At 46.8% G+C, this 15,263-nt stretch overlaps 1 protein-coding gene across 1 annotated transcript; it reads right to left on the bottom strand.

The window, feature by feature from the left end:
- Window positions 1-970: 970 nt before the first annotated feature.
- On the bottom strand, window positions 971-14,303 carry LOC141990582 (solute carrier family 22 member 6-A-like). The gene is made up of 10 exons (XM_074957935.1): window positions 13,902-14,303; window positions 12,526-12,629; window positions 11,866-12,020; window positions 11,113-11,281; window positions 10,567-10,690; window positions 7,228-7,343; window positions 4,838-5,052; window positions 2,662-2,770; window positions 1,687-1,890; window positions 971-1,028 (listed from the first exon to the last, which is right to left on the bottom strand). The coding sequence occupies exons 1-10, from the start codon at window positions 14,301-14,303 to the stop codon at window positions 971-973; spliced, it is 1,656 nt and encodes a 551-aa protein (XP_074814036.1).
- Window positions 14,304-15,263: the final 960 nt, after the last annotated feature.

The raw sequence follows: 15,263 nt of genomic DNA, 5'->3' as shown, positions 1-15,263 counted from the left end.
TACAAATAGTGATAGCAAAGCAAGGGTGCCTTATGAAATAGAAGAAGGTAGTTACAGTTGAGCAAAGCTGGAGAAATGAGCAGTGAACAGGATATAGTGAGATGCAACCATTTAATGAGAATCTCACCAGTAAATCACTATGTGGGAATATCTGTCCTGGGAAGTTTGAGATGTGCCTGTTTTTTCCTCATGTGCTTCTATTCTGTTTTCTCCTCCTATCATGAGGCAAAAAGTTTGCTGTTCCTAGGTGCAGAATATTGTCTAGTGAGTTAGAGCTGAGGGCCAGGACTCCTGAGTTGTCCTCTGGAAGGAGAATGGGGTCTAATGGCAAAAGGAGGGAGGACTTGGATTTTGCTGGCTCTGGGAGGGGAATAGGGTCTTGTGCTTGGAGCTGGGGTACGGTGCAGCACTAGGACTCCTGGGTTCTCTTCCTAACTATGCCACAAGCTTTGCTGTGTGAGGTTCAGCAGGTTCCTTCACCTGTTTGTGCTTCAGGTTATAAGTCTTCATCCCTACCCTATTTTATGAAATAATGGGCTAGATCTTCAACTGGTGTAAATCAGCAGAGCTCCACTCACTCCAGCTGGGGCCTGGCCTTTAATGGAGCCTTTTCAAAGCAGTGCTGGGTAACAAAACCTCTTAATGTACGTACTGCACTCAGACTACTCTATCTATGAACATTAGACCACATCACTAGCCCCTTCCCATATACACTCAATTCAATGGACAGTGTGGTTACACAGGCAATGACAGACCATGACCCATATTGGCAGCGTGTGTTGGATTCTTGCAGTGAGCTATGTGGGGTGTTGAACTAGAGGGAGATGCTGTGCAGAGCAGTTGGGACATGTTCTCCTTTTGCTTTCTAGCCAGTCACGCTGTATAAATACTTCCAGCAGGAATAGAATAATAAAGCTAAAAAACATTCTTCATTTTTCTCTCCTTAGCTCACTTGTTTGGCTGGATCTGGCTATGTGGAATGTAGGAGGATATTCATTTGTAGTTCATCCTTGATTGTATGTTTTGATCTTAATAAAAAAAAAGAAGAAAAATAAATAAATATCAGTGTTTGCAGAATCACCAAGAGAAGTGATTAATTTAAAACAGATGCTCAAAGCTAATGCAGATTTTTGTTGGTTTTTTTTTTAAAAAAAGTTCCAGGGTGTTTGATTTTTTTATTTATTTTTACAAAACCCAAAACGAAAAAGTTTATTTTTCCCCCAAAAAAATTTTAAGGGGTTTATTTTTGACAAATCCTGAATATGAAAAATGTTCATTTTTCTTGAAATTTTCCACTTTTCTTTTAGGAACCCAAAACCAAAATATTTTAATTTCTTTCTGAAAATTTCTCTTTATTTTTGATAAACCCCAAAGCTGAAAGAAATTCATTTTAATTATTTTTTTAACAAAACCAAATAATGATTTTTAAAAATTTTCCTGGGATTTTTGATGAAGCTGAAACCAATTTCCCCCCCTTTCCTCCCACTTTCAGTGGCAAGAGAGAAACGGGAAGACAAAATGACTAAATTGGAGGTGGAAAAATGAAATATTTCTATACAAATGGTGAAAAAATGTTGAGAACAGTGAAATATCTGTTCCTGTTTGGAACACACAGATCGAAAACAACTTCCAGGTTTCCGAGCAATGTCTTTTTTTATTCTGGTTAATTACACAAATGCCACTTACTGTCTTTCCACTTCGTCTATGGTCTCGGGCAATGGCACGTTGTGTGTCTCTGGCAGTAGGCCGGTTGCGATGCCGGAGAGGATAGGGGCAGATCCATAGATAATCAGGGGCAGGGATGGGAAGAATTCACCAGTCAGCAGAACAAGTGGAGCCATGATGCTGCCAAGACGAGCCATGGTGCTGCCTAGTCCCAGCCCAGTCTGCCTGCAACAGCCATAAAAAGTACCCGTCTGAGCTTGGTATATTGGGCCAGAGCCCCAGCTGGTGTAAATGGAGTGACACACTAGCTTTGGATTTGAACCATTGACTCCAAAGAAACTATGGCCAATTTACACCAGCTGGGCCACTGATCCCATTGATTCCAATGGAACAATGCTGAGTTACACCAGCTCTGGATTTGAATCATTGACTCCAGTGGAGCTACGGTCAATTTACACCAGCTGGGCATCTGGCCTTGTCGACTCCACTGGAGCAATGCTCATTTACACCTGCTGGGGATTTGGCCTCATTGACGCCAATGGAGCGATACCAATTTACACCAGCTGGGGATCTGGCCCTTTAAATGTGTATTTCAGAGGGAATTTCCCCCATAAAAAGAAGATGTGGTCTGAGCATAGGATGCAGGGATGACTGAAATGGAGGCTACAATGAAAATTGTGATTCACTTCTCTCACTTAAACTGGTGTAACTCTACTGATAGAGCTAGATAAGAGTACAGACAACGAGAGAAAGAAAAGAGTATGTATGGGACCGATAGCTAGAACTCTATCTCTGAGGCCTCAAGTGGCATGGAGGGCTTGTACGGGCCCTGTGCAGGGGTACATTTCACTCCGAGAGCACAAGTCAGCTCTGTGATGTCTGAATTCCCAACACTTTGCAAGTCATCAAACAAGTTCCATAGAGTGCAGCCAAGGTCACAGTTTGCTGATAGGGCTTCCTAGGCAGCAGTGGGGTCTGGTGCTGGCTTCTAGATACCTGATCACCGTTGGGAACAGCTCTCCAGAAAATATGTAGGCACAGTTAAATGATGCAGCCAGGGATCCTTTTCCGATCACAGCGAAGACCATGCGCAGGGTCTGCAGTTCTGGGGAGAGGGAAAAATAGGGCATTTCAGCCTAAGTCAGGAGTGACTTAGGAATTATTACATGCAGTGTTGGTGTAGCCGTGTCAGTCCCAGGATATTAGAGAGACAAGGTAGGTGAGGTAATAGCTTTTATTGGACCAGTTTCTGCTTGTCTCTCTTGCCAACAGAAGTTGGTCCAGTGAAAGATATTACCTCACCCACCTTGTCTCTCAGTTATTACAGGAATTCTGACTATAGACCAGTGATTCTCATGATCAGCAGTAAAGAAGTGAGATGACCTCTGCGTATGGTGTTGGTGGGGCCACCCTAAACAAGGTTGGGTGATCCAATGGGCTTGGAGGCAGGATACCTGGGTTCTGTTCTCAGCTCTGCTGTGTGATCTTAGGCAAGTCACTTCACCTCTCTGTTTCTGTTTGCCCTCCCAAACTTTGTCTCACTTGGCTATTTAGATTGTAAGCTCTTTGCAAGTGATGGTCCATGCCCTAGTGTGTCTGTACAGCCCCTAGCACAATAGGGCCCTGATCTCATTTGAGGTCTTTAGGTATTACTGCAATAAAAATAATTATAACACCACCACCAGCCCGGATCCTCAGCTGCTGAAGACCACGGAGCTAGGCTGCTTGATGCCAGCTGAAAATCTGCTTCACTGTGTCCAGTTCTAGTCCACACTTTAAAAAGGAAGTTGAAAAATTGGAGAGGGTGCAGAGAAGAGATTTGAGGTCTGGAAAACCTGTCTTACAGTGAGAGATTTCCAGGAGCTCCATCTATTTAGATTATCCATTGGATGGTTCTGGGATGGCTTGATCATAGTCTATAAATACCTACACAGCAAGGTGATTTCTAATGCAGAGGGCTCTTCAATCTACCAGACAAAGGCAGAATGAAATCGAGTGGCTGAAAGTTGATGCTAGACAGATTTCAACTAGAAATAAGGCTCACATTTAAATCTTTAAATTCAATGAACATATTTCTAAAAAATACTAGCTCAACCATCAGATATGGGCTTGACGCAAGAATTACTAGTGAGATTCTCTGGCCCGTGTTATACAGGAGGTCAGATTAGATGATGATGCTTAACTCTTATTTAATGCTTTGCATTGGTAAATCTCAAAGCTCTTTATAAAGGAGGTCAGTGTCATTACCCCCATTTTAATTATGGGGAAACTGAGGCACATAGAGGAGAAGTGACTTGCTCAAGGTCACCCTGCAGGCCAGTGGTAGAGCAATGAATAGAACCTAAGTCTTCAGAGTCGCAGTCTAGTGGTTTGTTCACCAGACCACACTGCCTTCCTCTTCTGGCCTTCAATCTATGGGTCAGATCCTCAGCTGCTATAAGCTGGGAAGATGACTAGATACATAAACTCCTATGTATGGTCCAGCCAACTAGAATGGGATAGAGAACCACATTGTGTTAGTGTGGGATATACTGCAGTTGAACTATGCTGATTTATATCAGCTAAGGATCCAGCCCACTGTTCCATGGTTAAGCAAATGCTCTCCTGCTCGGACATTTTCATAGTTTCATAAAGTTTAAAGCCAGAAGGGACCATTTGATCATCTGGTCTGACCTCCTGCATGTCACAGGCCATTAAATTTCATCCCATTACCGCCCTATGTTAAACCAAAGCATTTTAGTTTTGAGAGAATGGAACTGTTGTGTGCCCCAGGCCAAGGACATGAGAGACTGAGGGGCCACCGATGTCTTTGCAGGCTATTGGTTACGCTGAAAAAGGCCCAGATGATCCCAGTAGGTAGGTGACCGCCCCCCTCCCCCCCCTCTCCCCCCCGCTGCAAAGAAAGAGGAAAAACCCCTAAGGTCCCTGCTATTGTGATCTGGGGGGAAATTCTTTCCTGACCGAAAATCTGGATTTTAATTGGACCCCCAAGCATGTGATCAAGACACACCAACTGGGCACCTAAGACAGAATTTTCATACTACCGCACAGCACTGGTCCACCTTGTCTGTCCCCCATCTCTAGCTGTGGGAGATTTATACAAGGGTCCCTTGAGCTACTGAACCCTTGAAAATCCTTTATGCCATCCCATAATGAGCAAATCCTCTCTCACCTTGTGACACAAAAATATTAGCTAGGATGCACAGTCCGGCAAGGACCAAGGAAAAGGCCTGGGAGAAACGGCGTCCAATGAAAATGATGGTGAGGACTGAGATGAACTTGGCTGGAAAATCAACTGCTCCAAAGATCAGCTGGGTCAAGTAGATATTGACATTGAAGTTCTGCAGGTCCATGGCCAAGCCGTAATAGGAAAAGCTGGTGGAGAACCTGAGATGGATGGATGATACGACCATGGATTAGAGCTGGTCAGAAAATTGGGAGGGGTAGCCACAATTTTTTTTGATGAAAATTAAAAGAACAATGTTATCTATATTTTCCACTGAAAATTTGTGGTGAAGATTTGAATACCAAAATATTTTGGCCAAAACATAAATATTTCTGTTTGGAAATGCTGCTGTGATGTCTCATGGGGACTGTAGTTTGGGTGCCTGATGCTCCCATTCTCTTCTATGGGCCGGACTCTCAGGTTGGACTACATCTCCTATGATGCACCATCATCCTCCCTCTTGAAAAGGGGAGGCAGTGCATCATGGAAGTCCCTGGCTGAGATGTACCCTGGGAGATGTAGTCCAGCCAGGGAGCCGGTCCCATAGAGCAGTGGTCTCCAAACTTTTTGAATCATGCACCCCCAGGGCCAGCTGTGGGGAACCAAAAAAAAAAAAAAAGAAAAAAAAGAAAAAGAAGAGCTGCCGCTGGCATGCCGCCGAAGACGGAGCGGGGAGAGCCGAGCTTCCGCCGGCGTGTTTCCGAAGAATCAAAGGTCCAGGAGCCCTGTTGCCGCCGTGCTGGCAGTGCTTCTTCGGCGGCGCTCCTCCTGCCGCGCACCCCCAGGGATGGTCTTGTGGACCCCCTGGTGTGCACACACCTCACTTTGGAGACCACTGCCATAGAGTACAACAGAGGCGTGAAGCACCCAAACTACAACCCCCATGAGGCACTGCAGTAACATGTCAGAATTTAAATATTGAAATATTTTGCAGTTTGAGTGTTTAGTTTTTTCTATGAAAAATGGAATTTTTTTGCAGGGAGCCGACACTTTTTGCAAAAAACATTTGTTTAATCAAAACTCCAATTTTCTGCTGAAAAACAGTTTTGACAAAAAAATGCTGACCAGGCCTAATGTTAATACATATCTAGGTCCCTACCAAATTCAAGGTCCATTTTGGTCAATTTCACGATCATAGGATTTTAAAAATAATAAATTTCATTATTTCAGCTATTTAAATCTGAAATTTCATGGTGTTGTAAGTGTAGGGCTCCTGACCCAGAAAGGAGTTGGGGGGGGGGTCGCAAGGTTATTGTAGGGGGCGTTGTGGTACTGCTACTTTTACTTCTGTGCTGCTGCTGACGGCAGCGCTGCCTTCAGAGCTGGGCAGCTGGAGAGTGGTGGCTGCGGGCTGGGATTCCAGCTCTGAAGGCAGAGCTGTCGCCAGCAGAAGCACAGAAGTAAGGATGGCCTGGTATGGTATTGCCACCCTTACTTCTGCATTGCTGCCTGCAGAGCTGGGCCCTCAGTCAGCAGCTGCCACTCTCCTGCCACCCAGCTCTGAAGGCAGCAGCGCAGAAGTAAGGGTGGAATGGCACGGTCCTTACTTCTGGACTGCTGCTGGTGGGGCACTGTCTTCAGAGCTGGGCGCCCAGCCAAAAGCCGCCCCTCTCCAGCCACCCAGCTCTGAAGGCAGTGTAGAAGTAAGGGTGGCAATACCATAATACCCCCTAAAATAACCTTGCAACCCCCCTGAAACTCTCTTTTGGGTCAGGACCCCCAATTTGAGAAACAAATCTATATAGTATAGGGTAAAAGCACACAAAAGACCAGATTTCATGGGGCGGGGGGGACACACACCAGATTTCACGGTCCATGATGCGTTTTTCATGGCCATGAATTTGGTAGGTCCCTATACATATAGGTAAATCTTGACTCCTTGTATTTGCGCTGTAGTACATAGCACTTAGACAACTGCATTTCATCTATAGACCTTGTTATCTTCATTGTCCAGGTGGGGTTCAGAAGTGGTTTGTCTAAAGATGCAGAAGGGGTGTGGTTTAGAGCAGCAGACTGGAGGTCAGGACATCTTGGTACCATTCCCAGATCTGCCACTGACCTGCTGTGTTAACTGTGGTAAGTCTCTTCCTCACTTTCATTCTCCTCTCACCCCTTTGTCTATTTAAACTGTCAGCTCTTCAGGGCAGGGAGTGTCTCTCACTAAGTCTGTGCAGCGCTTGGCACACTGGACCCTGAAGTTAGTCGGGGTCTGTGTAGCGCCCAACGTTGGGGGGTCCCCAGTGTTGGCTGGGTGCTGTGCTCATTTACACCAGTAGAAGAGCAGGCTCCTTATGCTTCAATATCTTTGCCTCAGCAAAATGAAAGAGCCCACTTGCCATATGCAGGAGACTCCGAAGGAGATTTTGCGCATGGTGGTTGTGCGTACCAGGTCCGTGATGGTATGGCTAGATTTGGCTGAGGACAGTTCCTTCTGCATGTTGGATTTCAAGACCTAGATGGAGAAGAGAGTTTGCTGCAAATGGTACCCGTGAGAACGAAGCAATGAATAGCAGGGACAAGTGCTAGTTAATACAGTTGTGTATGAAGTTCACAGCACTGCTCAAATAAGGCTGACCCAGACTGAAGGTTTGGATTCCTCTACCTACAGGGCCAGATCCTCAGCTGGTGTAATTGGCATAGAATCATTGCCTTGATGGAGCTATGCCCATTTACACCAGCTGGCTATCTGGCCCCATTGACTCTAATGGAGCAACAGTCAGTTTACACCATCTGGAGATCTGACCCCAGTGACTGCCTTGGAGCAATGGTCAATTTACATCAGCTGGGGATCTGGCCCCTTTGACTCCAGTGGAGTGATGGCAGATTTACAACATTCGGGAATCTGGCCTAATAATTTCAAGCACACTTCCCAGCTGACAATTCAGCTGTCCACTGATAGCTTAGGGCAGGGGTCAGCAACTGTTGGCCCGCAGCCCATCAGGGTAATATGGTGGCGGGCCACGAGACATTTTGTTTACATTGACTGTCCGCAGGCACGGCCCCCCACACCTCTCAGTGGCCGCAGGGACGTGCTGGCTGCCACTTCCTGCAGCTCCCATTGGCCAGGAACGGTGAACCGCAGCCACTGGTAGCTGCGGGGGGCCATGCCTGTGGACAGTCAACATAAAAAAATGTCTCGTGTTCCACCAGCAGATTACCCTGATGGGCCGCGGGCCAACAGTTGCCGACCCCTGGCTTAGAGACACAGGTATCCCCTGACTGGGTCAGACCAGTGGGTTCTTCCAGCATCTGACAAGAAACCTTTTAGTTATGTTGTAACCTGTCCCCATGGACAAGGGCCTCCTAACCCTCACTAATTAGAGATCAGCGCATGCCCTGCAGCATTCAGATTGATGGGAAGGATGGTCTAGTGGTCTGGGCACTCGCCTAGAATTTAGATGACGGGTTTAATTTCCTGCTGTACCACAAATTTCCTGTATGACCCTGGGCTAGTCACTTAGCCTCTCCGTGACTCAGTTCCCCATATCTACAATGGGGATAATAGTGCTCCCTTGCTTCATGGGCAAGCTGTGAGGGTAAATACATTCAAGAGTGTGAGGTGCTCATGAGGTGATAGGGCCATATAGGGAGTTTAAATGAATAGTTTACATCCCTTCCAAAACACTTGCTTATTTTTTATTAAATCCTTCCTTTGGATTTTCTCCTTATCCGTATAAATGTCTGATCGTTTCCTGAATCCTGCTATGTTTGTATCTTGTAGCAGTGAATTCCAAAGGAAGTTATTTGTGGGAAAGTATTTACTCTTATCAGTTTCAAATGTGCAGTCTTTACATTTCAGCAACTAGTCTCATCAACCCCAAATCTTCAAAAATCATGGTTTACCCTCTCCTCAAAAATCCTGAGATTGTCTTAAAAACCACAAAATTTTAAATATATAATAAATGTTGGGTTATTTTTATGTGCTTTCTGTTTTTGAAACTTTAAAAGACACTTCGGTCACGTTTTCAAGCTTTTCTCAACAACTATGAGTACTAGAAAGTTACTTTTTTTTAAAATGAAAACAGAGATTGTCACAGAATGACCTCTCTCCAGGAGTCCAGGGCATCAGATACCACAAGACTCACAATAAAATTACAAGCGTTGACGGCATTGCATCACCTTAGTCTTCCATTCTGGGAACAAATGTTCCCAGTCTCCATCCCAGTCATTGTTCTGCATCTAGCTGTCTGACTGTCTATCGTGTTCCTTCTTATTTTCCTCCTCTCCACACTAAATAATCCCAGTTAGAGCTGGTTGAAACTCGGAACGTCCATTCTGTGTGAAGTTCCAACATTTTGAAATTTCCTTTCATCCCAAATTAGAACAAAAAGTCAAAATTGCCACTGGCACAGAATTAAAAAAAAAAAATTCATTTGAGAAATATAAAAACAAGCTCATCAGAACAAAACATTTTGGTAAGGTATTTTGACTTCACCATTTTGACTTTTATATGTATAACATAATAATATATAATATTTTCCAAAAATATTCAGCCTGAGGCAGACACCCAGCATGGAAAATTTTAGCTTGAGCAGTTATTGTTTGGGAAAGTTATAGGCAACTGAAAACACGATCTTATAATGGGAAGTGTCAGGCAACCTTAATAATAAATGGTGCTAGCAGGCCTGCCTATATTATATTTTATTTATATTTATTTATATTATAGACCAGTGGTTCCCAAACTCGTTCCACCGTTTGTGCAGGGAAAGCCCCTGGTGGGCTGGGCTGGTTTGTTTACCTGCAGCGTCTGCAGGTTCGGCTGATTGCGGCTCCCAGTGGCCGCGGTTCACTGCTCCAGGCCAGTGGGAGCTGCTGGAAGTGGTGTGGACCGAAGGACATACTGGCCGCCGCTTCCAGCGGCTCCCATTGGCCTGGAGCAGCGAACCGCGGCCAGTGGGAGCCGCGATCGGCCGAACCTGCGGACGCGGCAGGTAAACAAACCGGCCCGGCCCGCCAGGGGCTTTCCCTGCACAAGCGGCGGAATGAGTTTGGGAACCACTGCTCTAGACAAAATGTAGTACTTTTGACCTTAAAAAAAATTTTGATAATTTTTTATGAAAATTTTGACGCCATCAATAAGTTCCCATGAAATGTTTCCATTTAATCAAATCAGCATTGTCTGATGGATTACTGTTCTGTTGGAACATTGTCCACCAGCCATAGTCCCAATTTATTGCTATGAGTCTGGCCAGGCTCTGATTCCATCTCAAATTACTGCCACATCACAGATTACTGCCACATCACTTTATGAGAGGGTGACCAGAACAGAATACACTAGCTCCAAACTTCATGCTACAACTTTGTAGAAGCCTGTCACCATGCGCTGGACCCAGGGTCTGGATCAGTCCAGTCTGTGGTGGTACATCGTAGGAACACCCCTCCCACGCTGCTTTCCTGTTCTCCACAAATTTTGCATTAATTCTTTTCTTTTCAAGTAAGTTTCAGCTGTTGTGTTTGCAAAGAAGATCTTGAAAGCATGACCTGGGTGCAAATGCCTGCCTGAGTTTGTAGAGAGCCTGAAACAATAGCTTGGAGAGATGTGAACAATCATTTTAAGGACTTATAGGCAGAGCTTATTTTGTGGAAAGGGCATGGACTTCCCACCTGCATTTTAACCCCAGTTTGGACCACCTGATTTGTCTATGGGACCATAAAGGCCTCTATGGATTCTTTACCTCAGTGCTGAGTTTTTCTCCTTCTTCCATTTTCCCATTGATCCTGGCAACCTTTCTCAACCTTTTCACTGCCCGTTCTGGTTTTCCTGATATCACCAGCCAGCGGGCAGACTCTACAAACAACCTGCCAACAAGACGAAGCCAAGACAATAGCTTTGATTCTCAGTTACACTTCTCTCTTAGAGCTGGGAGTAGAATCCAGGAGTCCTGACTCCCAGCCCCTACCCCTGCTCTAGCCACTAGACTGAACTCCTTTGGCTCTTGAAGGGAAGTTGTGTCTAGCAGTTAGAGGAGAGAAAAGGAAGTGGGTGTCAGGACTCCTGGTTTCTATTCCTGGGTCTGGGAGGAGAGTGGGGGACTGTCTGGTTAGAATGATGGGATTCAGGACTCCTGGGAGTGTCTAGTGGTTAGAGCAGGGAAGTGACTGGGAGTTAGCAAGACTAAAGAAGGACTTAAGTGGTCTTCTATCCAAGAGGTGCATTACACACCTAGAAATGGGGGAAAGAGCTGGCGGAAATAATTCAAGCTATTGATCAACATACGTACCAGGAGTAAAGAAAGAAGACAAAGAAAGGCAGGGAGACGGTGAGCTGTAGCCAGCGCCAATCTGGGATAGCATAGGCCACCCCAGCCAGAATGAATTGCCCAGTAGTGTAGGAGTATCCATTGATGGTACCCACAATGGCCCGAACATTGGTAGGGATCCACTCTATGCCTGAGTAGAGAAAACATGTGACCCACTGGGTCAGTATGCAGTGCAGGTCCCCTCCCCACTCTGTGCACGCGTTGCAGAGGATATGAGTCTAGGATGAGCTAAGGACGGAGCATTAGCTCAAGCTGTAGCTGTTTGTAAGTTTTAGCTCTGGAGGTCACTGGTTCTGACTCCAGAGTCCACACACACACACGCACAACGTTATCTGGGATTAATAGCCAGGACTCCTGGGTTCCATTCCCAGCTCTGGGTGGAGGAATAGGGTCTAGTGGGTTAGAACAGGAGCAGGGCCGGGAGTCAGGACTCCAGGGTTCCATCACTGGCTCTGTTAGCGGCGTGTGTTGTGTGGGTTAGAGCAGGTGAAGAGGGCTGAGTGTCAGGACTCCCAGCTCTGGGCAGGCTGAAGTGGTGCATACGCTTGTGCTGGGCCCACTACCCTGGGTGAATTTTGTTCTGTCCTGGTTCTCCTAGGAGCAGACACCAGGTGTCCGGTGCTATCAGAGGCACTGTTATAAGATTGCCGGGAGAGTAACTTGCCTCTGCTTCTTAGTCTGCTGGTATCATTCAGACCTGAAGCGCCTACTTACACAGCGAGACAGAGTTGACCGAGATCCCAGAAATGGCCATGCCGGTGAGGAAGCGGAAGATGCAGTAGATGGTGAAGTTGGGGGAGAAAGCAGCACAGATGCCTGTGACCCCCATTTGCAGGTAGCACCAGATCAGGAGGGCTCTCCGGCCAAACCTGCAGCACAGAGAACGGAGTTAATGCGGGGGGAGGAGAAATCAGGAAGCTAGTCTGGGGCAGGGAATTTGGAGGCTGGTATGATTGCACCATATAGCACCCATTACTCCTGCTTTGGTGATCTCAGCTGTCTCTAAGCACTGTTTGCAATGGAGAGTGCTTGAACCAAAATTCAGGGTTAGGAATTAATTTGAATGTGTGACATTATCCCAGTGCACTTCTGCCGATGCCCCTCAAACCCTCCTGCTGTTCCAGCCCTGGCCTCCCCTCCCCCAGCTCTGTGATGCCCCCCAATCTTAACCCTATTCTCTCTGCCAATTCGTATCAGTTGTGACCTGCAGCAGTCCCAGCAATCCCTCCCCAGGCCCACTACACAGTCCTGACCTGCAGGCAGTAGGTACATAATCATTGTGACATGTTTTTGGAGCTGGGGTTGATGTGGCTCCAGCTCATATTAGCAACATGAGAGCGTGTGGAGTTAGGAGTCACAGCCTCACCATCTCACCTGTCCGCGAGGCCTCCAAACACAGCTGACCCCACCAGCACGCCAGCCATGTAGAGCGACTGAGCCATTTGCTGGAGTGTCCTGGACTCACACACCAAATCCCACTGCAGGGGGCCGGGGGGAGAAAACAGAGACCAGTGAGACCAGGAAGATTTCAGGGCACACATTGCCTGAGCTGGAATTTTTTGGACGTGCCTATGGGTGGCAGGGAGGGGAGGTTGGACATGCTGTAGTCTGGTCTGTAGAGAGGATACTTTGATCCCCGGGTCTCGATATTTCACTCCAGGCAGACACAGAGATGGGAAGAGGTGGCTTTAACCCACACTGTGCTCCCCATTTCTGGACCCTACTTAGCCCCTGGGGTATGTGTAGAGTGGCCTGGGAGCTGCTCCGACTTCCACTCTTCCTCCTGATGCCCTTAGGAAGCAGAGCTCAATGCAGTCAGGCAATACCCCCTATGCTGGGGAGCTGGGAGTGGAGCATTTTTATTGGCCTTCTCACAGGGATGGGTTATCAAGGGGCTATTCACACCCCCCACCCTGAAAATCTGAGCCCTAGAAATCAGGCTCTGAAGTGGACACCCACCAGTAAAATTGGTGTACAGAGAACCCATAGAGTCAAGTGTGTGTATGGAGGGATGGGGAAATCCATACTGGTTAGTCAGCAAACCTGTTACAGTACGAACAGTGGGTGTGGTTCCCCTTGCCCTGTACCTTGTAGCGTTGCCACCCATCCAGGTATTCCTGGGTCATCCCTTTTCTGAGATAGCTGCCCTGGGAAATCTGTCTGGGTATTCAGTGCACCCTGCCAGTTTTATGGGCTCAGGATCATCTTGGACCTCCCATTTTATTGTACCTCAGAGGTGGCAATGCTACTACCTTGTGCGGTCAGTTATACCTGTGTCAAGGGGGAAAATCAGTCTGCCAGATCACAACAGTAAGAGATTTGGTGGAGGGACTGTCTCTCACTGTGTGTGTATATAGAGAGCCCAGTGCAACGTAACAGTCTACAAGCTACTGTGTTGTATTAGCATAGCACATATAGATCCCAAAGGAGATCTGGGGCCCAACTGTGCCAGGTGCTGCCCAGACCCCAGCTGAGATAAGGACTCCATTGTGCCAAGCACTGCACAGACCCTGACCAAGATCATGGCCCCAGTGTGCTATACCCACATATTTAGAGAGGCTTACATTCTAAATAGACAAAGGATGGGAGAGGAAACAGAGGGGATGCGATTTGCCCACAGTAGATCAGTAGCAGAGCTGGGAATAAAATCTGGGTCTCCTCCTCTCTCAGCCCAGTGCCCTAGGCACTGATCCACACTGCCTCCCTATGACAGCACTGCCTAGGCTATAGCAGAGTCAGGTCTCTCTCACCTCAGTTATAATGGTGTAGGTGAACAGGCTCTTGTCATAGGTCCACCCATCTATACACGGCTCGGTATCCAGCTCTATGGTGTTGGTGCTTGTGGCATTTGGGTTTAGGAGCTGCCACTGGGGGGTGACAAACCGCCTGCACTTCTCCAGCTTCTGGCTCTTGTCCATGGGAATGGAGACCCGGAGCAGATCTTCAGCCTGTAGGCTGGCTGTGAGATTGACACGATGGGTGTAGTTGGTCATGACACGCACTTGACAGTGATGCTCTGGGATCCCAGCAGTGAAGTTCTGCAGGAGGTTATGGCTGGCCAGCATTAAGAGCGGGATGGCCAGGAATGCCACCTGTATGACTTGGAAGCGTCCCATGCCGCCAATGCGGTCCAGAAGTTCTGGAAAACTCATGGCTCTCAGGTGGCGCTGGGTCAATCAAAAAAAAAATTACCAGTGATGGGTGAGAAGAATACACTCTTCCCCTGTGTTAGCAAAATATCTCCATGGTTTGGCCAAAAAATAACTGCTGAGTGGTGCTGATTCACACCATAAAATGGAAGTATGGCCACTTGGGATGCTTATGCTGAACTTCTTGTAAGGCATGTGCTTCCCAGCAAATAGTCCCTTAATACCACAGGTTAAAATTGCAGAAGGTGACGAGTTGGCTTAATAACTTTGCAGGTTGCCACCTGCATTAAGTGTCTGTTGTTTTTCCTGTTGCTGCAGAAATCCCAGGTTAATTGGTCCCAGTTTGCAGTGGCAAACCATTCAGTCCCAAATCAGTGAAAAGACACCAGCTCCAGGAATGCTAGATGGATTTTCTGCCTGGATTGAGTCTCTGAAGATCCCCAGGTTTTACCCTCTTGCAAATGGACTCATTGTTATATAAAGGTTTGATATGCTCAGCCAGTTAAAGTTTTACTTTGCTTATTTGGTGGATTAAGTCCGATAGGAAAAAGCTTTACATGATATGGCGCAAAGGGCAGTGCTGGCAAGGGAACAAGTCTGCAGAGCAGAATGGTGACTTTAGTTAGTATATTAGTGTTATAGAATGGGTGTAGCATGGACTGAAATCTGGGCTGGATTCTGTATCATTTACTGCTGATGTAAAGCTAGACTATTTGCTAGAGGGAGATTTTCGAAAGCTCTTTAAGGAAGCACCCAGGCCTCTTACCTTTTAGTCCTTAGGAGAGGAAATGCCTCTTCCACACAAGAGGTAATTAGACTGTGGAATTCAGTGCCACAGGAGGCATTTGAAAGCTCCACCCTACCTCAAGTTTATGGGCCAGATCCCCAACTGGTGTAAATTGACTTTGGTGGAGCTACACCAGTTTACACCAACTGGAGGTCTGATGCATCTAGGGTGACCAG

Source organism: Natator depressus, chromosome 7, assembly GCF_965152275.1.
Source record: "Natator depressus isolate rNatDep1 chromosome 7, rNatDep2.hap1, whole genome shotgun sequence".
Classification (NCBI taxonomy): Eukaryota; Metazoa; Chordata; order Testudines; family Cheloniidae; genus Natator; species Natator depressus.
This window is presented reverse-complemented; position numbering and strand designations above follow the sequence as displayed.

What these genes read in the sequence shown, in the direction of transcription:
- LOC141990582 (XM_074957935.1), bottom strand. Translation starts at nt 14,303, where the DNA reads ATGAGTTTTCCAGAACTTCTGGACCGCATTGGCGGCATGGGACGCTTC. An exon ending in CTGTTCCCAACGGTGATCAG is followed by an intron (nt 1,891 to 2,661) that starts GTATCTAGAAGC and finishes TGGCTGTTGCAG; the next exon opens with GCAGACTGGGCTGGGACTAG. An exon ending in ATAGACGAAGTGGAAAGACA is followed by an intron (nt 1,029 to 1,686) that starts GTAAGTGGCATT and finishes TTTTTTATTAAG; the next exon opens with ATCAAAACATACAATCAAGG.